This window comes from Serinus canaria, chromosome 6 (assembly GCF_022539315.1).
Source record: "Serinus canaria isolate serCan28SL12 chromosome 6, serCan2020, whole genome shotgun sequence".
Classification (NCBI taxonomy): Eukaryota; Metazoa; Chordata; class Aves; order Passeriformes; family Fringillidae; genus Serinus; species Serinus canaria.
The window spans coordinates 7,101,332-7,128,307 of NC_066320.1; the positions used below are offsets into that span (position 1 = coordinate 7,101,332).

At 39.2% G+C, this 26,976-nt stretch overlaps 2 protein-coding genes across 4 annotated transcripts in view; both read right to left on the bottom strand.

The window, feature by feature from the left end:
- PHYHIPL (phytanoyl-CoA 2-hydroxylase interacting protein like) overlaps positions 1 to 379 on the bottom strand; it is a 127,688-nt gene extending 127,309 nt beyond the window's left edge. Inside the window, exon 1 of the mRNA XM_050976227.1 lies at positions 279 to 379. The gene's annotated coding sequence lies outside the window, so the exon portion shown is untranslated. The remainder of the gene's footprint in view (positions 1 to 278) is intronic.
- Positions 380 to 7,411: 7,032 nt separating this feature from the next.
- BICC1 (BicC family RNA binding protein 1) overlaps positions 7,412 to 26,976 on the bottom strand; it is an 89,615-nt gene continuing 70,050 nt past the window's right edge. For all 3 annotated transcript variants that reach the window (XM_050976226.1, XM_009087549.4, XM_030241309.2), the window contains 14 exons: positions 25,781 to 26,032; positions 24,469 to 24,600; positions 23,372 to 23,558; positions 21,822 to 21,980; positions 21,259 to 21,455; positions 20,827 to 20,968; positions 19,610 to 19,766; positions 17,704 to 17,869; positions 16,464 to 16,503; positions 15,642 to 15,796; positions 13,801 to 13,954; positions 12,030 to 12,190; positions 11,501 to 11,600; positions 7,412 to 10,383 (listed from right to left, as the gene is read on the bottom strand). In XM_050976226.1, the coding sequence (XP_050832183.1) occupies positions 10,253 to 10,383; positions 11,501 to 11,600; positions 12,030 to 12,190; positions 13,801 to 13,954; positions 15,642 to 15,796; positions 16,464 to 16,503; positions 17,704 to 17,869; positions 19,610 to 19,766; positions 20,827 to 20,968; positions 21,259 to 21,455; positions 21,822 to 21,980; positions 23,372 to 23,558; positions 24,469 to 24,600; positions 25,781 to 26,032 (2,133 nt within the window). In that variant the 3' untranslated portion in view covers positions 7,412 to 10,252. The remainder of the gene's footprint in view (positions 10,384 to 11,500; positions 11,601 to 12,029; positions 12,191 to 13,800; positions 13,955 to 15,641; positions 15,797 to 16,463; positions 16,504 to 17,703; positions 17,870 to 19,609; positions 19,767 to 20,826; positions 20,969 to 21,258; positions 21,456 to 21,821; positions 21,981 to 23,371; positions 23,559 to 24,468; positions 24,601 to 25,780; positions 26,033 to 26,976) is intronic.

Here is a 26,976-nt window from a genome sequence, read left to right on the forward strand (position 1 = left end):
CAAAATACACCTGGCTACAAAGAAGCATTCTAAAGCAAGGAAAATCAAGTATTTGGTGATTTAAATATCCACTACAGTCCCTTTGTGGTCACACACTAGAAGCTTTCAGGATGACCCAGTAGAGAGACAACGTATTGCTGAGGAACAGCAGACCCAAACCCTGATATGAAACACCTCATCATGGAAACAACAGACAGCTCAGAGGGACCACTCTGCCTGATGACACACAGACTCATAATCAGCCTGTTTCTTCTACACAATTTTAAGATACGACTTACCTTTTTGGGTGCTCTGAGTGCACTGCCGCTCCTGCTGTGCTCTGCTCACCAGGGCCAGCACTCTCCTTTTCCAGGTGACTCAGGCAGCAGCTCATGACAATGGAGGGAGCTGCTTCCCACACTGTCCACAACCCCAAACCACGGTGCTGAGGAACCCCATCCTGCCCCGGGAAGGAAAGGGGTGGGGGCAACTCATCACCTAAATGGGCCCCACCTGGGTAGCTCCCCAGGAGCCTCTCCAGGTGCACCTGGACGCCCAAGTGGCAACTGGGCCATGCTCACCTGTGTGTGCTCAGCTCCTCGGCCTGAGGCGTGAGGGGAGCGGCACCCCTGGTGTCATCCCTTGGTGGCTGAGGGTGACCCCCTGGCCCCTGCAGTGTCCTCTGTGTCCGAGCTGTCTTCTGAACACACCTGGGCCAGGCCAAGGTGGGATCTGGGGCAGCAGCAGGTCCCTGGGGCAGTAGTAAGGCCGAGGGGCGCTGTGAAGGGAGCGCGGGGCTGCCTCAGGCCGGTCACGGCCGGTTCCAGCCGGTTCCGGCTGCCAGGGGCACCAGGAGTGGGGGGCAAAGGGAGCCTTGAGTGGGAAGAAACTGGTGGCAACAGGGTTCATTTCCCTTTGTTCCTCACCACCCAAAGGTATTTTAATTGTCAAGAAATGAAGTCAGTTTTCCCCAGGTGGAAGTAATTTCTCACGTGATTGTACAGAGCAAAGGTAGGTACCACCTGCCACCCAATGTGGCACGACCCTGCTGAGGTGGGCACCTGACTTTGGCCAGAGCTGGCCCACCACAGCTTGGCCGCATCGTACTGACCACAGCAATAAACCCTCTGTGAGCAGTGTCCCCTGAGACACCCAAATCCCTGCAGCAAACCCTGGTCTGTGAGACATCCAGCTTGGGGCTGGGACAGTGGTGGATTAACTGGAAGCCCTGAAAAGGGGGATAGTGAGAGGGAAGGTAAACCAGCCAACCAGACCATGGAAAAGGTGGGGAATAGGTTTACAGTGATCCAAAACCTCCAGTAAAATTGGTGAAGCCATCTAGCCAACACACAGGGACAGAAATCAAAGCATTACTTGATTGCAACCTAAGTATCTCCTTGGGGAAATCTGAGGTATGATGTCATGCAATTCTGACTTTATCTGCATTTAAAGTAAGGTTAGACTTTTTGCCTAGAAGAGAAGCTGTCCATTCCAAACACCACTATCACTGTGGCCTAACACTGAAAATAAAAACTGGAGATTTTTGTTGTCATCTCTAATTGAAAACTTTCAAACAGTTTTTCAGTAGGTGAATGAACCCACATTTATATAATATAGGCTTTACAGTTAATGAAGAGATATAAAGAACATTAATAAAACATTACCTCCCACTTCAGAGTAGTGATTTGGTGATGTTTCCTAAAAGGTGCACCACACACCCAGTTTTCTCCACTAAACACTATGCATTACCACTCCAACTAATAAACAATGGCAAAGCAAAGGTTTGCAATATTTTCTCTTCCTTAAAGACCTGTTGCAGCAATTCTTCCCAAAGTCAAATATGGAGACTGTTATCCACGGTTTTTCTAATAGCTGGGCATGCTAACCTTTGACCATCCAGCTGCTCACTTTGTTCACAACATAGCAATATTACACTTCCAAATAATAAGAAATCATGCTGGCTTGATTTTTCATTAGTATTATTACATAATGAGAGTTTTAAATACTGCAAAAAGGAAAATAAACCATTAAGAAAGTGTATGCCACTATTGGGTTCAGTTATGGGTCCCCATGGAATAAAACTCAGCTTTATGGGGAGCTGCCAGGAGATAAACCATAACATTTGTTTTGACAAATTTTGGGCAGTCCTCTTTATTTACCAGGAACTGAAAGAACTCTACTTGCACCAAACAGCATAGCAAGAGACAGCTTTTATGGGAAAAGGAAGATCTGAACATTTATAGTGTTTTGGTGTGCTGCCCTTCCATGCTTGAGCATGAAACAGATGAAATAATTGGTTCCCTTGGGTACACGAATTAAAAGCCCATTCACCATGGAGTGCAAAGCCTCTCATTTCTGAGCAGGTGAACATGTAGCAACTAGACATTTCATTAGCATTCTCTCAGGTCTAGAAGCCTGGAGAACTTGTTTTCAAAAAAGGCAGGCAAGGTCATAGCATGCACTGAGGAAGGAAGAATTGTTCTACCATGAATTTCTTTTCTGTGCTTAAACACAGAACAATTTCACCAGATTCAAGCCAAAGGAAAAGTTGACCTGGTGAAGAGTTAAGAGGTCAATCAAGAAAGCTTTCAACATCTTTTTGATATTTCTGCACACCTCCCACGTTGAGTAGCACATGAAGACACACTGGAGTGTTTATCAGAAAGTCATTTGCCTTCAGGAACCATAAAAAACTTGATTTGTTTTCTGCCAAATTTTGTGAGCTTGAAAAATCTCAATTAGATTTAAAAAAAAAGCTTTAAAATGAAACACTGTCTTATCTGCTTTCAGGAAGGGAGGTGGAAGGAACAGAGTTTGTGATTCTTTGTCATAACAATTTGGGGTTTTATGTATAAACACAAATTCTGAAACGTCTATAAAATTTCACTTAAACCCAAAATAGACCAAACATACAAAATACAAAATATTCCATTTCTAGTACAGCTTTGAACAGACAATGCATCTTTATGTAGTATTTGATTTAATGCCCATTTTATCACAGATGGTATAATCACAAAAAACGGAACACTTGAAAGGAGTTTGACAAACAGAACCAGATGTAAAACATCTTGAAGCTTACAAATTCATCACAAAGATTAGGGAGGACTTGAAAATACAGGATTTCAAAGCTTCCAGCAGACCAACACATCTGTTCTCTCCAGAAATGCTTTCCTACTTCCTGATGTGTTTACACAGCGAGAAGATGCAGTAGGAACTAGATCAGATGCAATTCTGTTTGGGGGGTTCATTACCTTGTCTCTGCAGCAGAGCCAGGACACAGAACAACCACAGAAAAAATGCAATAGAAGAACATGGATGCATGGGCTTCAGGAGAAATATTACAGGCAGGTGGGAAGCAAGGAAGAAATGTGCTGTTGTACTGCAATAATTAATGTTGAATGGGATGGATCCTTAGGAATCCTTCTGTCTATAAATAACTGTCCTTTTATTGCTGGCTAACGCAATGGCCCTATGGGGTCACTTTTTCAAAATCATTTTTAAACAATAATAAGAACACCATGCAAAAGGATTCTCCTTCCTCTGAGTGTTAAAAAAAAAAAAAAAGAATCAACCAAGCAAACTAACATTTCCTTTACTTAATCTTCACAAACAACTGCCCACCTGAAGATATTATGCCCTCATCTACTCCAGCCTTGTAACCACAATGTACTGTTTATGCTACGCTTACAAATTTATTACCTCACACTGGCCAAAGATGACCATTAGCACCTGTATCCTCACTGCCACAGTTTTAAAGTCCAACACATAAAAGCAAACACTAGTCTGCCTGAAAAGTTAAAATGCCTCAAACTTCCCAGAACTACTTGTTTGAAACTCGAGTGCTGATCAGAAGAGAGCAGAAACTTGAGCCAAGCACGGGAGAGCCAAGATCTAGGAGAGGTGAGCAGACACCACCAGCGGCCAGGAAAGGCAGCAGTGCCAGAAGTGTTATTTCCAGTCTCTACTCATGGTTCTTAAATCCCTTAAAAAAAAATCTTTCAAAGCTCTCATCCACTCTAGTGGTTCTGGATACTGTCCACACTAATCACTCTTTGGAAAAGAAGAAAACATTATGCTTGTGCAAGCAAAAAGCTCATCAAGCTGCATGCAAAATTTAAAAGTTTGCCCTTTCTAGCATTTGGAGTCCAATGGAAAAGTCCAAAGTACAATGGGAAGAAAGAAAGAGTCAACAGTGGAGCATCTGCAACCAATTTCAGTGAAGATGGAAGATAACCAGTGCTGGAGGCATGCTCAGGACGAGCCTTCCTACATGACAGATGCCTTCAGCATTCCAGTTTGCTGGCTATTGTCACCATTTGGTTCAAAGAGAAGCACTGCTGGCACAAAGCTAGTTTTAATTTAACCACACCAAAACATCTCTTGCCCCACAGGGATTAGTTACCTAGTTGTTTCCCATCCAGCTTCCGAGCAAGATTCAAATCTTTCAGCAAGTTAACTTCACCATGTCAGCTTTGTTTGTAGTGATTCCTGGGTGCTGGGCTACATAAAGACATCTTGTAGTATTGGAAGATTCAGCACTCAGTATTGAACTGTCACTGCTAAGCACCCAGGGCTTATTCAAGCTACTTCAAAAAAGGGGGTTTGTTGGTACCAGGCATTATGAACTTCTCTCTGAGGTGAGCTTCAGCATGAAAACAGAAGCATACTTTTGAGGAACCAAAACATTGCTCAGCTGCAGGGTGAAAAAACTCCTGCTAAGGGAAAGAGTTGTGAATATTTTGTTTTTTTCTGAACTTTGGATCACCTGAAAGCAAAAGGAAATTATCCTTGGTGTCCATTTTTTTTGCCCTTAGTATATTCAAATGTAACATACAGCAAGCTTTACTGTCTTCAGAAGATTTCTTATGTTCTCAATCTCAAAAATACTCACATCCTCTTCACTTTGATACTGTATATACACAGCATGAGACTGCAGTTCCCATGGATGGCTTTAGTTTTGGGACTACAAGTTATTGCCATGTGCATTTCAGGCCTCTTCAACTCTTAGGTCCTTTGTGGGTGACAAACTATGATTTTCACCACAGCAAAGATGTGTAGCAACATCCATATCAGTTTATGGTCCTAGGGTTATTAAATTAGTAGCAACATTATTTCTTAAAACATTAATCACCCATTGTTAGAAGTGACAAATTTTTGCTTCATTATGTAATTACTTCAGGTTTTTTTTTTTCCCTCATATTATGTTTTGCTTTTTCCATCTGTTAGTTTCCATGATGTTGCAACACAGTTTTGGCACAAACTGGGGAATTTCCATCACAATGTATTCATCTTTCTTCATATTTTCATCAACATCTGGAATCATTCAGCATTTCTCAGAGAAAATATTCCCTAAATCCTACTCCTTAAGAGAGCAGGGTAATTTGACACTAGATGATGCTGTAATGCAAAAACTTTCTACATTGTTTGAGTCTGTAACTTTAACAGTACCCTTTCTTCAAAGTGAGAGGGAAAAAAAAATATCTTTATTAACTTTTAACTGCTCCTAATAGCTGTATCAATATTCAAAATTGGCAAGTATGACTGTTGTACTAGTTTAATTTTTAAAGTCTGCTTTACTAACTCATGAAAGCATGTAAAATACTAAAATTATAAACACTATAAAAAAGTACATCTGCAGTACAGGAAACAAAGATAAAACTCAAATTTTCCTTAATGCAAATATATCATCTACAAAAAGCCTTTTATCATTTCTGGATGCTTGTTACTTCTGCTCCAGATACTATCTTAACCCAAATAAAAATAAAGGAATTTTATACCAAAGCACTAGTTTATTGTGTGCTTTTCAGATTACAAGATAGTCCTCACTCACAACTACACCTAATTCAAAATAAGAGCATTTTTATCTTTAACCATGCTAAAATACTCCCCCATTTGCTTTAACATCCTTACAGCTCACCATTTTCAAAGCAGCTGTAAACAACATGACACCAACCATGCATATTGCAACTTTTTCTGCAAGTTCCCCAGTTTTTACGTCTTCTGACACCCTCAAAAATTTTGCAGCAACTCCAGATAAAACCAAACCTTCCTTCTGCTCAAGGATCCATGATGGAAAGGAAGCTGGTTCTTTAAGGATAAAATGTGGCTCCAACAGTGTCCAGACATGCCGGGAATCAAATACTCGCAGGCTTACTTTACAGTATAAGCACAAGTTTCTAAATATCCCTGTCTATCACACCTGTAGTGACCAGCTAACAACAGTACCCATAAAACTGGTGTAACTGTGTTTTCTAGGACCTTGGAAAAACAAGATTCCTCCAGCAACTGTTAGATTGGAGTGGGATTCAACAGCAAAGAGAGATGCCTCACTTTTAATCTTTACAGAGCTTGGAGACTCCATCTATTTTCGCCTGTGTATTGGCAACATCTCTTAAAATGCAATTTTTTGTTCAGACTTAAAATCACCAGTTTTGTTCCATTGACTGGTCACAGAGAGAGACATGCCCAGGGTGTTCAGGGAGCAATCCTGTTGATGCTGTGCCATGCCAGCTGCTGGGAACAGTGCTTGTACCATAAGCAGAGCAGCCAACAAGCTCTAATGATCCATCACCTCCTTCCCACACCAGCTTTACACTCTACTGACTAAAGCTGGTAGAAGCAATATGCCCAAATAAATGGTCCACAAAGGAAACTACCTTGCTTCAGACCTCGCAGCTCGCTATAGGTCAGAGAACAGAAACCCCGTGCAAACTGCAAGCCCATCTGCCTGTAAATTTCCGTGTAATTTATGTAAATGCCTGGTAAATTGGTGCTCAGCACCACACCCTTCAGTCGTCCTCAGCAGAACAGTTTGTTGATGTATTTCCTTCAGAGACTTGTTCCCACACCTGCACTTCTCAGGAGATACTGAGAAAAACAACTCGGAGTTTTGCAAGGTCAGTGAGCCAGGAAGAGCCATCGGAGAGCTGTGTTTATAAAACAGGAGAGCACGTCAGGCAGGGATAACGAGATGCCTGAGAGCATGTGGAGAGGTAGAGCAATACTGAACCTGTACCAGCAGCTGTGGAGCAAAGAACAGGACTGACTGTGCCTGCTGTGTGCATGTCACCGCAATGTCACAACTGTGCCTCTGGCCAGGCTGATTGGTCATGTCCCAACAGCCTGAAGAAAAAATTCCCTTCCCCCTCCCCACCACTTACTGGAAGTGACAGTAGAATGACCATTGTGAAAACACACAACTCTCTGCTAACCTGACCAAAACAGTCATTAAAATGGGAGGACCAAAGGAAGAACAGAATTCATGAGCCAAACCACTAAAACCTGCTCAGAATTGAACCTGTCATAATTTAACTCGTGTTAGATTAAGGAGAGGCACCCCAAAAAAGCATTCTCACTTAAAAGCCAGACAAAGACACTATGTGATACAAAAAGAACAGTAAAACACAAAGCATTAACATGTGAAAGAAAAATGTTGCCGTTAGGTCAAATAGTGCTTTTTATATTTTATTAACAAGCAAGCATCCCTGGAACTGGGTCTATATAAAAATACTTAATGAACCAATCAGAATACAAGGGAGTTATATAAATTTATTTTATGCAACACTGATTAGTTTTGAAAATCTCCATTTTTAATGTTTTAATTTCAACTTTCATTTTCTTAAAAAAATCACTAAAAGGACACAACCCACAAAAATACAATCTGTATCTGCTCTATATTTACAGATAACTGGTCACTGTTAAGGCACAGATTTAAAACTAACATTTTATGTAGCAAGTCAAATATTTGTGCACAATGTAACACTAACAATATGATACACTGTACTGTTTTATTCCCTTTGTGGAATCAAAGTAAGTGAGAATTTTCTTCCAGTGTGGTTTTTTTTTTTTAATGTGAAGCCCTACTGAAAAATAATGTTGTTCATGGGAAATTCTTCACTTTGGTGTAGAGGAAATAAGCACTGCTCAGCAAAAGACCACATCAACTTAATACTGTAAGAAAATCAGTTCTGAGTATAGTACCATCTGGATAGATAGCATGTACCTACAAAAGGCTAAAAATCTGAGTGCAAAGCTTTAGGATGCTTTTAAGTTTAGGCAAAAGAAGCAAGGAGGGGTTGCAGAAAATTCTGTACAAAGTGTTGCTGAATATTTAGTTCATTAAAAACATTTCATGAAATAAGGAGTCTGAATACAATTTGATTTGCAAGCACTGGGCTTGCAAATGCAAACATTTAAACAACAGCTTATCCGAAAGCACATAAATAGTCTGTGTGAATGGAACTATCTGCGGTGCTTAGAGGAAAGCACAAGTGTAAATAGCTTTAGAATGAGAAGTGGTGGCTTCCAAGAGGGTTTCCATGAAGTTGCTCTTGCCCGTGCAACACACATCAATCTCTCCTAGACACGTGGATATTGACCCTTGGCATTGAGCAGAGGAAGCTGCTGTGAACAACTGTGTGAGTACCAGATACAGCTTTAGCCAGTCACATCCGCAGTGCCATTTTAAAACCAGACAAAGCTGCTACTTGATCTACAGGGGAAGTCACCCAGCTATACACCATTAAGTAGATATGGCTGAAATGAGCACTGAGCAGCAATTTTTAGCTAACCACAAGACTTTATATTATTGCTTGATCATCTATGCCCTCAAGTAATAGTCTCTTGAAATTCCCTTTGTGTGTGCAATTTTTGCCATACATCATTTTGCATTCTCACCTTAAAAGAAAGAATTACCCATGGAAAGTGTCAAAACTCTCTCAACCCATTTTTGCATAAACCCCAACTACTGTAAATGTTATTCTAATGCCTTCTTTTAAGAGCTCTTGACAGTGGTTTATGTCCATCTCAAAAGGCTTGTACATTGAACATAAATAATACATTACAGTAGAGGTAAGGTAATTCACAATATTTCTCATGGGAATGCTTTTCAATTAATGCTTGGAACTAGACATAGCATAAAGAGGCACTTTACGGATTCCTTCATTACGTTGAAACCCTTCATAAACCCATAACACAACATCTGTAAAGACAGAGGAATAACATTGCCAAATCTTTCGGACTTTCACAGTATAAGAATGTGAAATTTAGCTCTAGCCACTTATAACATGGACTCTTTCTGTTGAACATAACTTGTTTCAGAAATAGTTCATCTCCAGAGTTTCAAGCACTTCTGCAGCTGACAATTACAAATCTAGATTGAACAAAACAGATGCTATTACACCTATTTTATGTAGGTCACTTCATTGCTGCATGCATAGTCATGTAAGTAATATGTGTCATTTATTAAATGGCAACAGTGCTGTTTTGTCAAATTAGATTAGTTGTCTGTTTAATCAAACTGACAGCCCAGAGCTCTAGTTTGATGAATGCCTTTTGGTCTCTACCATAAACCTGCAGTAGATCAGTTTAATCTGTTATGTATTGTAGGTGTATAGAATCTAAAAATAAAAGTCTGATATAAATAAGTGTCCTTTAGTGGCAGGGTACTAAAAATAGCCCTTTGCTTTGAGACAACCATTAAAAACAGTTTTAGCATAAAGGCAGCAGTTAAATATGTTAACTGGAAAGGGTTAATATTGCAAGGTCCATTTTGGTCTTTCATTGCATTTGTTACAGTGAGTATTATTGCAGGCAGCATTAGACTGCTTTATAAGAGCATAACAGGACTGGTCCACTACCAAGTGACTTGATTTTGGAACAATCTCTTCAGATAACTACCTGGGAGACAGAGAGAGAAAAAACAAAAATCTGCATAAGAACCAGTTTTTAGTACCATTATAGTGAGATGTGACTTAATGCAGGAACACCTGAAAAACTTTGATTAGTGCCAATATAAAAATTGATATGGAAATGAAAGAGAAATAAATTTCCACAGGACAAGAAATCAGAACATGTAAAGTGCAGAAAGACCTCAATAATTATTTTAAGCAGTACCAGAAAAATCCATCTTGATAAAGCCAAATCTATGCTCTCTGGCATCCCAGCTCTTCATTCTTCCTTCATTCAACAATAGTACAAAATTCAGTGCATACATTATAGTTATAGGTAATAAAATACTAAACAAAGAACCCTATATTATTATTATTGCAAATTCTGTCCAATCTACATGAGTAAAACGTAACCCACATTTGGTGTTTCGAAAGACAACCGACAATACGTGTTCTCTCTGATTTTTTGGCACAGTATTGTGCAGACAAAACGCTTTGGTCCTTGACACCCAAACTCCCAAAGTGCAGAGGGTGGTGTGCAGTGAAGGCTGTCCACAGGATTGCCATGTCCATCTTTCCAGCTGCTTTCTGAGCCCAGCCTCCTGCTACCAGCGCCCGCTGACACTGGCAATGTCCGAGTGATACTGGCGCGGCAGTCTCCCACTGGCTCCACCTTCCAGGAATGAGGCACGGATGTTGGATGGGTCAAAGAGCTTCCTTCGGTTTTTGTTCAGTTCTGGAGGGGGCAAGCACACCCACAGAAATCTCCCATCAGAAATTCATTTTAATGCTTTATGTCAACCAAATGCACAACTTCTCTTTGAACAAAGAAAGTATTTCAGACAGATATGGTATGCACTGAAAATATCTGTGAGGTATTCCTTCAATTAACAAACAGACCGACAGGATAATTAAGAGCAACAGCTTAAGACTAAGGGGCCCTACTTGGGACAATTCTTATTTGGCACTGATACAGTGTGAAGTAGATAATTTTTTCCAATATTGATTTAGATCAAATTGACATAGCTGAAACTTTAAAAAGTTTCTCTTATAATACTCAAACACTGCAATCTTCCTGGAAGCCCAACCATGAAGTGCAGACTGAGACTGACAGAAAAGCTTGTTACCAACTTGATCATTTCTCAATTCACAATTCCTTATTTTAAACATAAAACTGAAGCAGTATTTTAACAAGGACTTTCAGAAAAAAACAGACTGTCATCTCTCATTTAAACACGAACCCTAATCTCATATTAGTAATAGCTCATCTAAAATATTTTTCTTTTTCCCTCTTTCCTGTTCCCTGTAAACAAACTCTCTGCTAGATACAAATTGCTGAGAGATTACACAGATTTTCAAGACTGCTACTGAACTAAGTACATTTGCAAACCTAAAAAACAAAACAAACCACAAAGCCCCCTAAAAGTAGGCACTTTTCCCCAGTAGGATGACTGCTCTGCTAATCAATAAAATGCAGGACAGGGAACCAAAAGGTTGAAATGCCAGTTGTAACTGGTAGGTAGTGCTGTTCAGATCCTGCAGTACCTGTAATCCCAGAAATTCCTGGACTCACAATTTTGGGGCATCAAACTCAATGTGAGATGAACTTTCTACCAAGCTGCAGCTTTACAGGACTATTGCAAGTGAGCTGTTATTAGGTAAGGGGAAAGCTCTATAAAGCCTGGGTTTGAGCACCTCTGGTGAGGGGCAAGCTAATATTACTTCTGTAGACTCTAGTCTTACTTTTCAGTCTTTCCAAGATTTTTTTTTTCTTTTGGTGGCTATGAACACACAATTTGAGTGAGAATACAAACAATGCTTAAAATCAATAAATGGTATTCTGCGTTTTTTACCTGAGATTGCAAGCAGCATTTTTCTTCTGGCACCAAAAGTGGTAATTCCCAACTCTTTCAAATCTTGATCAGTAAGAGTGAGGAATGTCTGCAGATCAATCTAGAATAAAAAAATAGGAAAAGTATGCAAAACAAGTCTTTTCACAAAAGTATTAAGTAATAAATGTGGTTCAGAATAGCTTCATTTTTTTTCCCTGCTCCATTTTCCAGTTACTCATGTAAACAGCAATCATGGCTTTTCAATGGCTGCTTCACACAGTTGCTCAATTTGCTACATTTGTGACAGAAAAGGAGGAATTTAAAAGTAACCAGTTCAGGAAAAGCAGAGAAAGTCAGTTGGTCTTATTTATGAGTCTTGAGGTTTTGAGTATTTACCACAACTGTAAGATGTATGACCTAGCTTTGAAAGAACAGCTCATGAAAATCCTGTCACAAAGTGAGCTCTAAGTGGCTTTTGGTAAAGAGACAGCACAGCTACTGCTGGAAAACATCCTACCAACACAAAGGTGCCTCTCAAAGGAACACCAACCTCTTGCTGCTGGAATACATCTGTGTATTTGCCCAAACCAAGCTTGCTGAAGAGCTCAGGCAGATCAGATCCCTTGAACAAACTGTTGAGGCTACAGCCATTGCTTCCTGTCAGCGAGGAAATGCAGTCCATGTAGTTGCTGCTACTGAGATAGTGTTCAGCTGGAAGGGAACAAGCGCACTTTTCAGACTCAATCACAGAAGGGCATGGTTTTCCATCAACATTGTATTCAGCTAGATCATTACATTTACAAAGCATTTAAATCTTTATTTTTCAGGCAAAAGCCTCCCAACGGTCTGAGAGAATGAACAACAAAGAAATTTTTTTATTAATTAAGTACCGGTGTTTGTTTTCAATACACCTACTTTTGTCCATCCAACTCATCACTGTTTCTTTTACCCTTTATCCACACATTTTATTTTCTGGGAAAGCTACAGCTGCCACAGAACACTGTCCTTCACTGTCAATGTATTTGTGTTTCTAATTTTCTTCTAACACACATGTAAACACATTCTTAATCTTTAATTATTTTAATTAACCTAGAATTTCCATTTTTGTCAAATTAGGTTGAAAACATCAGTAGATTGATTTCAAATAAACTTGTCATCTCTTAACTTCTTCAAGTACTTAGAATACGATGTGCAGCGATTCACAGCTCAACTAATGTGCTTTTTAAAACTGTGAATATTTTCTCTAATTGGAGCTATCCCCTTCTTACCATATCCAAATTGTATTATGTGTGTACTTTGAGTTTGGGATTTAGGCTTATTCACTTTTAAAAGAAAAAGCAACAACAAAAAGTATAAACAGCCACAGTACTTATTTCCCCATAAAGCAGATAGGTAGTATGGACTTAGTATTCTATGCCTCCAGTTTTCACTCTTTCAGAAAGGCATCTATTAACTTATGTAAAAAATAAAAGTTTGAAGAGTTCAACTAAAGTAAAATTTCGATTTTTAAACTTCATACAAATTTTAAAAAGTAATTGCAAAACATACAGCCTGTATCCACAGAAACCAGTATTTAAAATCATGCTAGGCCATGCCAAGCACATAGGAAAGCTTCTTTTCATAGCATTGCCTGGGTCAGAAGGGACCTGAAAGATCATCTCTTTCCACCTCCCTGCCATGGGTTATCTACCACTATCCTGAGTTGATCCAAGTCCCATTCAGCCTGGCCTTGGACACTTCCAGGCATGCAGGGGCAGCCACAGCTTCTCTGGGCATCCTGTGACAGGGTTTCAGCACCCTCAGAGTGAAAATTTTTTCATAATATCTGACCTAAACCTACTCTTTTTGCAGCCACTCCCCCTTGTCCTGTCACTACACAGTGTTCTCGTAAATTTTATCCCCATGAGGAGACTCATGCTTTAAAATCCAGTTTCAGCAAGGATTATGACTTCTCAAGTGAGCAAATAGCCCAATAAAGCCCTGGCTGCTGCTGCATCAGCAACAGAGCAGAATGAGAGTGGTCTAGAAATAAGACATTTTACAGGTCTGCTTTCAGTACACCTTGAAAAACCCACTCCCATGACAGCAAAGAGTTTTCAGCAAGGATGTCTGGCATTTAACAAATATCCTTAAAAGTTTTCCTTTCGGACCATTATTTGTATTATGTTACATAAGCTTACACTTCTCAATTTGTAAAAAAAAGTAATTACAAGGTGTCAGTAATTTAAATCTGTCATGAAGTCAGGATACATTCATATCAAAATAAATATTGGCATCAAAATGATTATTTTCTTTTAAGCAGATAATAAGAGCTTATTAACCTGATTTGTTTTGTTTCCGTTTGGGGCTGCCAATTGAGGAGACAAAATCGTGAGCGGTGGGTCCAAGCCCGTTCCGGTCTCTCCAGTTATCAGATTCACTGCCACTTCCCAGGTGCTCCCGACTGCTGGACCGGGACAGAGACATGGATGAGCCCTGCAAACCACAGAAAGAAAACCTGGGCTGAAAACAGAGCTTTCATTGTGACTCAGATGTTTTCTTTGTAGCAGCTCGCTTAGAAAGCAGCTTTTAACACTCACAAACATTCTTCTGGCAGTTGATCAATAGGCAAATAATTGCAAACCGGACACGAAAACAGCAGGTGTGCTTCAAACATATGCAGTTTACAGCTTTTAAGCAAAAGTTATTTAAAGAACATGATTCAAAATAAATTGCTCGGTATTTCCAAGTTTGTTTCCAAAACATTCCATGGTATCAAATTCCCACACAAATTCTAGACAAAGCAGTCTATTGACTACATCCCTTCACAGGGAAGAGAACATAACAGAACATTTATCTGAAGATAAGTGGATCAAGTACAGACTACTTGACCACAGTCTTGCACACTATACTACAATAACAATTCTGCAATGCCGTGTGAATTTGTAGTTGTTTTGTCTGGGGTCTTTTTAAATAGATTTTCATATACCTGTGAAATACTTATTATCAACTCTCATCGCTGTGAGTCAGAATGTAGCAATACAAGTGAGCAATATTCCATAGGAACATACTTAAAAGAAATTGACCTTATAGATATCACATACTTACATGACCTAAAACCTATGGAAATTAACAATTTAATTCTATAAACTTGTACCAAATTGCAGTTGAAAAGCCTTACTTAGGAGACAATCTTTTACACTATTTAGTAAAACTGGCATCCCTGAAGAAGCACTGCTCTTGGTTAGAATCCCAGACCTATCTAGAGATTTTAGACATCAAGGCCTGGGGGAAAACCCCACCTCAGCTCAACCAAAAAAGCAAAGTATGCAAAAGAAAACTGGAGATTTTGGTTGCAGTTTTTTCTTTTCCTAGTTACTACTGCATCTTGTGTAGCCAAGCCTACTACCTGTAGCTGAAGTTGATATGCCAAGTGGAGAACACCAAGGCACATTTTTATCCCAGCTGAATATTTCTTTTGCATTAACAGACAGGTATATCCTAGAGAACTGTTAAGTCCCCTTCTTCAAGAAACATACAAGCAGGAGAGAAAAAGGTGTCTTCATGGAAGCTGGGAAGGATTACAGCAAGGAAGCACAGTAAAAAACAACTTCAGCACGCCTTTGAGAAGAAAGGAACAAATTCCCTGCAAGATTCCCATGCTGGGACTCTGAAGAGAATTGCTGGACTCTGTCTGCCTTTGCCTGGGAAAATTCTGAGCCCAGTGAATAGTGCAAGTAGAGACAGCTGTTCCAGTTCTGTCCACAGAAGGAAAGATGAGCTGCTTATTCTGCTGTGCTCCTCCACCATGCAGTGATACACATTATATAGTTTATCTGTCATATATCCTCTGTTCTCATTAGCTTACAAATTCCCTATTGCTGGTTTGCAACTGTAAGTTGTTTGGTCCTGCAAGTTGTTCAAAGCTCCTTTAAACAAATATATTTTAAGAAGCAGACATCTATGCTCTGTGACTTATCCGTGAAACAGATGTAACTTCGTATGTTGGGCTGAATGTATTCCATATGCCTTAATATTTATGTAAGAAATATTTTTCACCATAAAAAATATTTAGAACAGTTATCTACAAGGCTTTGTTTTTAAAGAAGTTAGACATTTCTCAAGAGAAACAACTGTATCATTCACTAAAAGTAAACTTTCATTACAGTATTCTTTTATATACCTCATATGTAGTTGTCATGGAAGGCTTGTATGACACATGATTTGCTCTCCTTAGTTCCTTGATAGTTTCTGCAGGCATTGATTTAGAGAACCCCAAACCACTCCATGTATTTGTTGGAGTTCTCACTTCTGTTACAACTGGCTTCTTTAACATAGCTGAAAATACAGAGACAAATCAGTAAATCTCAGCCTTAGTCAAGGTACTGGGAAGATAATACTGAAATGATGTTTGCTAACAGCCTGAGCCCAGCAAACAGCAAACCCTAAACATCTCCATTCAAGCTTGCTGCACAGCTTGAATCCTACCCTTCCTTAAAGCAATCTACTCCGCCAGAAGATAGCTAAAACCCGGAGGGCTGCATTGAAGCCGAAAAAATCATCTGTTTCAAAGAGAGGACCTTCTGTTTTTGTTTTGGTGAACAGATAATTTTGTTTATTTGATAACAGGGTCAAAGATATGGTTACCCTTACCAATTCTACAACAATTTATCCCTGAAATAAGAGGCCATTAAGGTGATATGGCAAACACCTTAAAGTTTAACTTGCATCCAAATAAAGTGAAGTGTTAGAGCAATAAGCTCTCTAAAAACCACATTGATCACTTGCATGTGGATGTACTTACACATCCCATCTGCAAGCAGCTTATATTGTATTTTATACTAGGTCAGTATTAAGAAATTTTTTGGAACCTAAAGCTAATATACAAATATTTCACTACCACTTTCAGATTTTATTAAAAATCACATTACAAAACTGAAACTTCGGGAAATCATTTCATCCATGTGCTAACAAACTTTTCAGAAGTCACTGTTCATCCACATACCTTTGGTTGCTAGTAGTTTCTTCTGTTCATAGTCAAATGCCTAAAAATTAAACATGCAGAAGATAATTTAATTGCAATTCTAACTAAAGGTCACTCCAGTACTCATCTCTGTGAAAACAAACATTTTCAAAGTGGCTAGTGAATATATCTAGGAGAAACCTGAAATACTGCACAATAATTTCATGGTAGCCCAGTTAGAGGCTTAGTTACTTAAAGTATTCACTAATCATAGATAAAGATATTAAATAACTACCTGATTTCCATATGGTGAGGCTGCAGCAGTATTTACAAACTGCTTAGGAAGAATTTTTTCTTCATTTTTAAAATAAGATATCTTTCAAGCCTAGTTTCTATTCCTCAACTATCTGTTCTTAGCATTTAAAACATTCCTTAGCAGTACAAAAAAAATATATTTTTGCAAATCTAGACACCACAGTTATTTTCAATAATCTTTCAGGTTTGGTTCTCCACGCACTCATCTTGTGAAAGTAAAAGAAAGTAAATTTTGAGAGAGTTTAAAGAACTTCTGCTTGTAGTCTACCTATGGAAGATGTAAAGTTTAAATACACCTGGATTAAATAAACTACACTTTGCTGAATTACAGATTAGGAAATCTAAACACAAAACTATGAAAATGCTGTATTAGCCTGAAGTATGGCATTCTCTACTGAAAGTAACTAGAGGAATAACTGAAGAAAAGGGCTGCAAAACACTAGTCTGCCTCTTGTTCCACTACTCCATAGTCTGGTTATGCCCACACTTCAACAGATCTACTCTGAAAATAGCCCTGTTACTGCTTCCTGACAAACAAAGGGGTCTCCTCCCTCTTTGGGGAGATTTGCAGTAACATGGCAGCAGTTTATATTTGTAGGCTGTAATTAACTGAGCTATCACTGCATATGAAAAGTTCTAATATGTATTTTGTGGCTATAATTTTCTCCAAGTGACAATGTAAGATTTCTAACAGGCAAATGACGCTTGTGGAGACAAAACCAGCCATACAATTTTGTGTACCTAAATTTCTCTTACTCAACAGAAGCATAAGAGCATTTCTGTTTGCAAGACTTTTCATTGACAACCTACTCCTCAGTTGAAACAGCAGATGTCTTGGCTGTAAATGCTTGTTCTGAACTGGTAATGACAATTCAGTCTCCAGGGCTAGCCACCTCTGCGTTTTATAGTAACTTCACTCTGCAATTAGCAAGTTTTGCACCTCCTTGGCTTCATTCCGGAGACCTACCTGCATATTTACAAAGGAGGGCTGTGGAGCCAGGCGTGCTCTCTCGGAGTTCTGCTGGGCAGCTGCCGCTCGCTCGGCCGCCCGCTCGCTGCCCGGAGCCTTCTTATCAGCCACGGGGCTCTCGGGGGCTCCCAGCTCGGCCTCGGCCAGCAGCCTGTCCGTGGTGCTGCGGGACAAAGGCACAGAGCTCGGGTTACCTCAGTGCAGCCCTGCTAACTCAGCTTCACCCGGAGAAGCCCGGCAGCCAAGTTTGAGACATGGCTGTACATAGAGATCTCAGCATTTTTAGCAATATTTCCAAACGTGTCAGCTCTCCTGTACCTTTTTCTGTCAGTGAAGGAAAACAAGTGTTTCTCCTTCCTGTATTACCAAACACAAGGTATAGCTTATAGATTCTGTTTTGAGCTGTCTGGTATCTGGGATTATTGCATGCAATCCCACACAGTGTGATTTCCTGTTTAGCCTTGTTCAGGCCAGCAGTTCTAACAGGTTCATTGCTGTAAGATAAAAAGAGATTGCATAACAGGGACTAAGAAAGTTGACACAGGCTCTGCTTGCTTTCACAGCTTCAATAACTTCAGTCCTTCATGTCTATATTAACTCCTGGTGCAAATCTTTTTTTTTTCTCTAAACTCAGCCACATTTTAGGGTTACTTGAGAACAGTATAAACTCTTATTTAAAAAGTGTGGCATTCACATTTTCTGGAAAAATCCCTTTGCCCAGTATTTTTCTCTTGGGAAGCTGAGAAGCCTTAGAGAAAAAGGAAAACAATAATTATCTCATTTGCTTCTCCTGTGTTTTGCTTCCTTGGAATGTTTGGAGATTGGTTACCAACAGGTGATTGTTCCATTGGTTTCTGCTGTGAGTTGTTTCCACTCATTGGCCAACTGGGGCCAAGCTGTGTCAGGACTCTGGAAAGAGTCACGAGTTTTCATTATTATCTTTTTAGCTTTCTGCAAATATCCTTTTTGTATTCTTTAGTAGAGTTTAGCATAGCATTCTTTAATATAATATAGTATCATAAAATAATAAATTAACCTTCTGAGAACATGGAGTCAAATTCATCATTCCTCCCTACCACAGGGGCACCCCGGAAATACAATAAAAAAGTGTTCATGTTTTAGAAGCTGTAAACTAGTGTCCCCAAGGAAACTGTGAGCACTATGTCCTCAACAAAAAGAACAAGACACACAAACAACCAAATTTGGTTAGCAGGATTCCTTGGATTTTTAAACCGTGAAAGCAGAATGAACTATCTATCATAGCCCTGACAGTGTAAATAAATGAAGCAAAAGAAAATATGTGTCTCAAAAGAGTGGTGATAAACAGTTCCCAAACAAACAGTGAGAATATGAGTACACTGGACAAAAACACAGCATTAAGAATAAAACCTGTGTTGCCAAGATGTATTATGACTCAAACAAGCATTTCCCACTGCTGGGTCATTAAAGAGCCAACCCAAAATCAGCACTGAGACAAGTGTTTGAGAACATGCTGCTATGCCCTGAACACAGCTTTCCTAAGAATAAAACAGCCTCAGGTATACACAATAGGAAAAAGCTGTCATAAATTATTCTCTAAGCAACCAATAAAGAAGCAAAAGCATATTCTTTAGAAACAGGTAATGAAAGTTCCTCTGACAAGGATACTTCATTCTTTTGTGGAAGAGGAAAGACATTTTTGAACCCAAAGTCAAATAGGATGAACAAAAAGCACTCAAAGTCTGCAGTTACGAGACAGATGATGGGCTGTATTAATGCCTAAAGTGATAGAAAATCAAGGCCAAATTAAATCAGTTCTTTGAGTCTTATGACTGACTGAACCACCTCTTCTGTGTACAAAAACACGTGAAGTAATTTTATGTTGTGGAAGCGCTCCTAATCTGTGTTTATACAATCAGCTTACTGTAAGTGGGAGTTTTTGGTGCCTTGCAGTAATTCCACCGTTTGTCTCTTGGCACAGGCCTGCTTGGAAGAGCTCATCATCTGCTTCAGGTCACTGGTGTTCGCTGAGTGCGATGGACTCCGAGGCATGCCCACCTCCACAAAAGCATCATTGCAACCTACCAGGCCAAGAAAGGAGATTTCAACAACCACCCTGCTGTGTTCTAGGGAGCTCTGTGAAGGAATGAATTATGGGAGAAAAACTCCTCTTCCTCCTTACAGGACTGTATTCAGGTCAAGGTTAAGCAGTCAAAATGTACAAGTTCAAATGCACAAAAAGGGGGTCAGCATTCACATATACAGTAGTCACACTAGTATTTTCTTTCTTAAAATATTTATTTTAAGTAATATTCATTAATAACGAATGTGAAGACTGAAAATTCGAAGTGACTAAGTATTCTGAATAAATGTGATTTTATACCCAGTTTTAATAGACTTTGCCAGGTGCTCAGGTAACTTCTGCTGAGATCCCCCCACTTTACGTTCAAATGTCCTCTTCTGAAGACATTTGAATGCTTTTAGAAATATTTATCACCCTAAATTGGCAATGTACCTTTTATTCAAATCAGTATTTCAAATGACCACGACCCTACATAAGAGATGATCTTTTTGATCAGTATTGACAAGAGAAACAAGGCCTTGACATGTATTTGCTCAAGTTGAAGTGCAGCTGGCTTTCCCCCCTCCAAGAATGATGGGGACAGTTAAGTACTCTAGCTTCTAAAGGGCAGCATAACTGAAATGCTGCTGCAAAACACACAAAATTGTTTCCCAGTGTCACCTAGGTTAGAGCTACACAATTTTCTGCAAAAAAACCTTTTTAGTAACATTATTTCCTCTTGTTAAAAAGTAAAAAATCAAACATCATTTAAATCAGCAGAGTTTAGTTAAGGTGCTGTAAAAAACCCTCACAGGTTATCTGCCTCTGCTCCTAAGGAATAAGTAAAATGCTGCAAGTGCATTTATGTTGATTTAAGGTGCTTCGATCAACAGTACAGCTCAGTTACTACAGGCTCTATTTACTTTCCTTGACAATGAATCTGGGACATCCAGCAATATTTTCCTTAAACATGATTGCAAAACCAATTCAGAGAGAATATCATTACATTTTTGTATCATGAACTGTACACAGACTGTACAAACACTACCAGACAAAGGAATGCAATGTCAAAATCTCACCTTCTTCACTATTTGCCTTGGCAGTCACTTGTTCTGAGGCACCATGAGCACTTGTTTGCCTTACTCCATCACTGTGGTTTGTGCTCAACACGTTTTCTCCCAGCGATGTGGCAGACAGTGCAGCATACTTGATATTTGAGGCCTGAAAAGATTGTCACGTATCACTGAAGTGATTTTTATGCTTAAGGAAATATTGAAGCAATTTCTCCTTTCTATCTGTACAGGAGAATGAGAAATTCATTCCTGGTACAGCAAAACAGTATTTTTGAATGTTCTAATTCTCAGTCTTTAAGTCATATTCAAGAACACTGAAGTGTATTTTTAAACTTAGAAGCTTTATGAATATACTAATATATCTAGTTTTCTCTTTCAGCTTTTCTTAGTAGGGGTCTAGCATAAAGAAATTGGATTCTCCAGTGTAGTATCACTTACCTTTACGTGACCATTTAAAGAAGGTGAACCTTTTTTACTTTCTGATTGCATGCCATTAACGTGGACTTCAACAGGAGTCAAGCCTGGTGGTGGAGATGGAGTGTTTTGACCATAATTAGGCACTCCAGACAGCAGAATACTAGTTAAGGTTGCTTGGGCAGTAGATGGTATCATTAGGTGTGGAATAGCAGAAAAACCTGTAAAAAAGTTTGGTTATGTTCTGATTAAGTGTCTCATTTAACTTCCTCAGGCATTACACTATTTTATCTAAATTTCTGTGTCGCTATGATACTTCACTAAAAAGTTTCCATTAGAATTGCATGCCAAAACCATCATGCTTTATCTGGGTAGGATAACTTTGTTTTCTACATAAAACAGATGAAAATACTGCCTGTGACAGCATATTAGGTTATAACCTTAAATTTGCATATTTATTCATCCGTGCTAAGGTAAAAGTGTAGGAATTAAGGTTCCAAAAAATTAATTAATCTCGACTTGTCAACTGCAATTCTAATAACTTGGTATTGCACAGTTCATTTAATTCCCATTAAACTTCCACTGACCTGTGGTGTTTGTGTTAGCGAGAGATGTTGCCCACAGTGTGGGACTGGGCGTGCCTGAACTTGGACTCTGCAGAGGGCTCACAGAGCTATTAAGGGCATTCAACAGAGAGTTTGGAGTAGTAGAGGTGTTGACTGACAGGGCTGTCGGACCTAAAAGGCCTGCAAAACATTATGCAAGACAAATATTTAGTTTAGACTTACAGGAAAACCTTTTTTACAAAAGAACCAATTGAAAAGAAACAAATAAGCCCCGTGGTAATTTGCATCAGCCTGTATTTCACAAACTAATTTTAACATTAAACCTGCTGCTCATTTGGTGCACATTAGGAGCACATTAAGAATTCTTGTTCTTAAACCATGCATCATATATCCAAGAAGAATTGGAGCATCTTTTATGCCCTTCTACTGGACTCTAACTATTGTCATAACAGAGTCTGCACTGGCAGCTTCTCAGCCCCAGCATTCCTTTGCATCTCCTCTGCTGCTTCTGATGGTTTGTTTCAAAGCAGTATCACAGAGACAAGAAAGAAACTGTACTGCACCACATCACTGCCACCTCACCTTTCTCTCAGAGCTCCTGTGAATCAACCACTACTTGCACACTAACAACTATTCAATTTCTTTTTGCACCTTCAATACAGGCTGCAAATGAGCCCCCAAATGCATTGATCAGTCCCAAAACTTTCCCCCAAACCAGCTCTTCATGCAAAAGCATTCACAAAGCAGTTCAGCATTACACACTGAAAAGGTAAAACCCCAAACCTACAAAGTGCAGCATGACAAGAACAGTCACAGAAGCAGCATTAAAAATCACAGTCAAATGGCACAAACACTTTCTCCTCTGTGACCTGAGGGAAGCATGTGAGATGGAACTGCACAGCACTCCTGCATGGCAGCTCACAAGGGACAGTGCTGGTTACATGAGAACACAAAAAATCCAAGTAGTCCCCCAAGAATCTAGTGATAAAAGTTGACACAGGTCCCTATACATCTCTGATACAAACCTATTTGCAGAGCTTGAAAAAAAAGGGTAATTTCAGTCTGGACTATGAGCTGCTTCTTTAAAATGAAGCTAAGTAGTTTAGTCATTTTTGTCCTAAATTTCCTACTGGTAAGATCTAAACTAGAAGCACATGGATCCCTCAATTACAGTGAGATACTGACCTGAAATGTGGTGTTTGCTATGTTACCTTTCCAGTACTGTTGCTAAGCTTAAGCACCCACCCAAATTCAGGACAGCCTGGGACATCACACAGCCAAAGAAGCTGTAAAAGCCATGCCCCGCCTCACCTGTATTTCCCTCTCTTTCAGCTGACTGGTTTGTACAACTCCAGTGATTTTTCTACAGGGATGAGTCCCATACCTGATTACAAAAGTCTTGGAGAAGTTGTATAACAAGCCCTTGAGAGGCCATAGGCTGTTGTAATTCTCTTTACACTTTAACACAATTCCTTACACAAAACACACCTCTGGTAATTTTTTCTAGTTCAAGTGAATTAAGTTTAAAACAAAACTATATTAAAGAAAATATAAATATAAGGAATGCATACCAAGCCCAGTGAGTCCTAGTCCTGCTGAGGACAAAATATCCAAACCAGGACAAGACAGACCAACAGGGCAGGAGACAGTAGAGGGATTTGATACTATGGTGACTCCGCTACTTTCAAGTCCCAAGAGACATTTCCGTGCCTCGTACATATTTAAGGCATTTCGTTCAACACTTTTTACAATCACAGACTGCAGGGAAAGAAAACAACAACAAAAAAAGGAAAACCAGTGAGTAACACTGCTCCATAACACAGATCTGCAACACAGATAATTCTTCCTCATACCCTTGCATGGCTACCACAACCACAGCAGTGTGAGACAGCATGAGCCAGCATCCATTAGCAACTATTTAAATTCAGGGGTGTGAAGTTCAGGAGAGCAAGACTAGGGATTTCAGATGGATTTGCAATGAGAATGATGGAACACCTCTCTAAGAAAATTAATTACTATAGTACCTTGGTGCTACTTGGTAGACCAAATGTTAAGCACCTCAAGAGCTAGAAAACTGAATCAATAATGAATATCTTCTATTTTACCTTTTACTTTTTGTCCACCTTGAAGTGGACAAAACCCCAATTATTCATTTAAATTTACCCATTAAATTCATAGCTGTCTGAGAATAAGGTAATAAGTTTCTGGAAAATTAAAATAAAAAACCCAATTGCTTTTTGTACATTTTCTACAGGATGTTTCTTTGTATTGATTAAATATATCCCTACACAGGGAAGCTCACATACTGACACAATGGAATGAAAATTTGAACTTTTAACACTTTTGCCTGCTTTGGCATTTTATACAGCACAGAGTCCCCTATCTACACTGGCCTAATATTTTACAACACCTCCTACTTTATCAATATATTCTATACAAAAGCTAATTTCTTTATTATTAAGCATTTAATGACACCCTAAAGCAGATCTACTGGATCATTTAAACTGGTATTTCAAGTAGAAAATACATATAACTTTCACAAGTTAATGATCCATTAAATTGGGGGCGGGGGGAAGAGCACACATCAACTCATCTTGACTCATCATTTCACTTGAGCTTGAAACTTTGTCATGCAAACCTAAAAGGAAAATATTAGCTTTGCACAAACCTTGCTTGGTTGTTTTGGCTTAGGCTTAATGCTTATGAAGACATCTAACTGCTCCATTAGCTGAGTTATAAACTGTGGTTCTACTTCAATTTCTTCCTTCATATCAAACATGAGCACAAGGGGAAGGCAACCCTGAAAAGGAAGGCACAAAAAATTGCTAGTACTTGTAACTGGCCATTTTCCCATAAAAATAGTAGCAATAAACTGAACTACAGACATTTTAACATTTACACACCATGATGTAAGGAAATTTCTGTAAGTTCAGAAAAAATAGGAAGAATGGCATTTTAGGGAAAGCCATTTCCTTGTATGCAAGAATACATGTGTATCTCCCTGTCCCAGGACTCTGAACAAAGAGATTGGGTGAAATGATTCACTGAATATTTGACATTCCAATCAGCACAGTCTTGTCAGGAAATGATGTAAGGACAGCCATACTAAAAGTCTCCCATTAAACTGTTTGAAATAAGGAAAAACACTTGTAAAAAAACTCTCTAATTCACCACTGTCTAAGTCTTAACTTTTACCTTTCTCTTCCCCATTCTAGATCAGCTTTGCAGATATTTCCTAGAGATATAGATAACATCTTTAACACTTGAAATACTAAAGCTTTAGAGTAAAAACCCCAAAAGAGAATGGTCCAGTGCTCACACATTTTGTCCCTCAATAGTCACGTATATGAAAAATGTGTACATATGTTAGTACTAAAATAACAGCTAAAGGCTGATGTGAAGTTTAAAGGCCAATGTAACAAAAATCTCCAACAAATAATGATATTTACCACCAGAGCTCCATTTATAAAAGGCCTTACAGAATTGTGGCTGTGGTACTATGCAGAATGTAAGACATCAAAATAAGTAATTATTTCCCATGGTTTCCCAATTTCATTGAACACTTGCCTACATGAGAACTAAGGAATTCCTGACATTTCCCTCAAAAGAAATCTAATTACCTGACAAACATAGAAAAGACAGGTTGGCAAAATAAAACACAACCCATCAACCAACACCCACAGAATATTTCAGAAAACTGCCTCTACTCAGAGGCATACTGTTGTAAATTTAAATTACTTATGTTGCATTTAAATTAAAAAGGTTATTTTTCAAGTCGTGTTACCAGAGATTAAAAATATTTTCAATAACTAGAAACACTGACAAAACCCTGACAAAAACTGAATCAGCTGTTGGCAGTGTGAATAGCAATCTTTCCTCTCTAAAGCTAATTTACATGTGAGCTGTAAATACATGCAGAGCAAGCATATTTTCTATGATCTGGCCATTTTTTCACACAAGCTCCACTGAAAAGTATTTACCATGAGATATTGCCTGGCAAGACAGACGGACTCAATGGTGCCCTGGAGGTAGACAGTGGATTTCTTCTGTGGGTTACTGGGGTCAGGGAAGTGGATCTGAGCACCAGTCCTCTGCATGATATGTTTGATGTTGCTGCCGTTCCGGCCCATCATAAAGAGATGATGCTGCGCTGCGATGTCGAGCTGGGTGCTCACAGGGATTGCAGAGGCCAGGCTCCCAGCCAGGTGTTCCAAGAGCATGGCTGTTCCTTCCTGGGGGGAAATGGGAGAAACCAGTGAAACAGGGCCCACAGGCACACAAAAGGAGAACTCAGACGGCTTGCTTTCTTGCCATGCACTCCACAGGCGAAATAAGAAAATGCTGTTGGTTTTAAAACCACGATCAATTAGTTAAAGGAAAAAATTGCACTAAACCCTGCCCACCAGTCCCATTTTATGGCCAAATGCAGCATTTAATCGCCACTCTGTAACAGGCAGTAAGACAATGCCACATGGACTTTCTGACTGCCTTTGTGGCCCCAAAAGGTCCCAACAGACCTTTTGTGGCCACAAAGGCAGTCAGAAAGTCAACAGAGATTTATCTGGGTAGGTACACTTGCAAAACTTTTCTTTCGGAGTTGGGCTCAGATGTTCTTTCTGGCTTGAGACCCACCCATCTGGGACTGCATCAATCTCTCCTACTGCCAGTTCCTAACAAGAACACTTTTTTACTTTATTAAGATGAAAAGGCTCCTGGCAGCTCCTTGCCTTGGCTGTCAAATTCACACCTCCAAGTGCTGGATTCAGTTTTATCGACTGATTGGGCAACTTTCAAGGTTATATATTTGTGTGTGTGTTGAGAAGAGCTCAGCATGAACAATTTGAGATGGGAGGGGAGGTGTATTTCATGGTTTTTGTTTGCACTGTTTTTGAATTAAAAGATGGCTAAGACCAGCAAGTATTCCAGAATTGCTGAAAACCTGAGCAAGTGTGCAGGAGGTGAACACTGGATTAAAACCTCACCATCTACAATGCTAAATCCTAAACTTAAAACTATTTTCTATGCATTTTTACACTTCATCTGTGTAAGTGAAGTATACGAAAAATTCAAACCCAATTTACAAGTGATTTCACATCAACATGTGCTGATGAGGAAAGATATACCATCTTAGACATATCAATTATAAATAAGTGACATTCATTCAGAAACCTTCTTA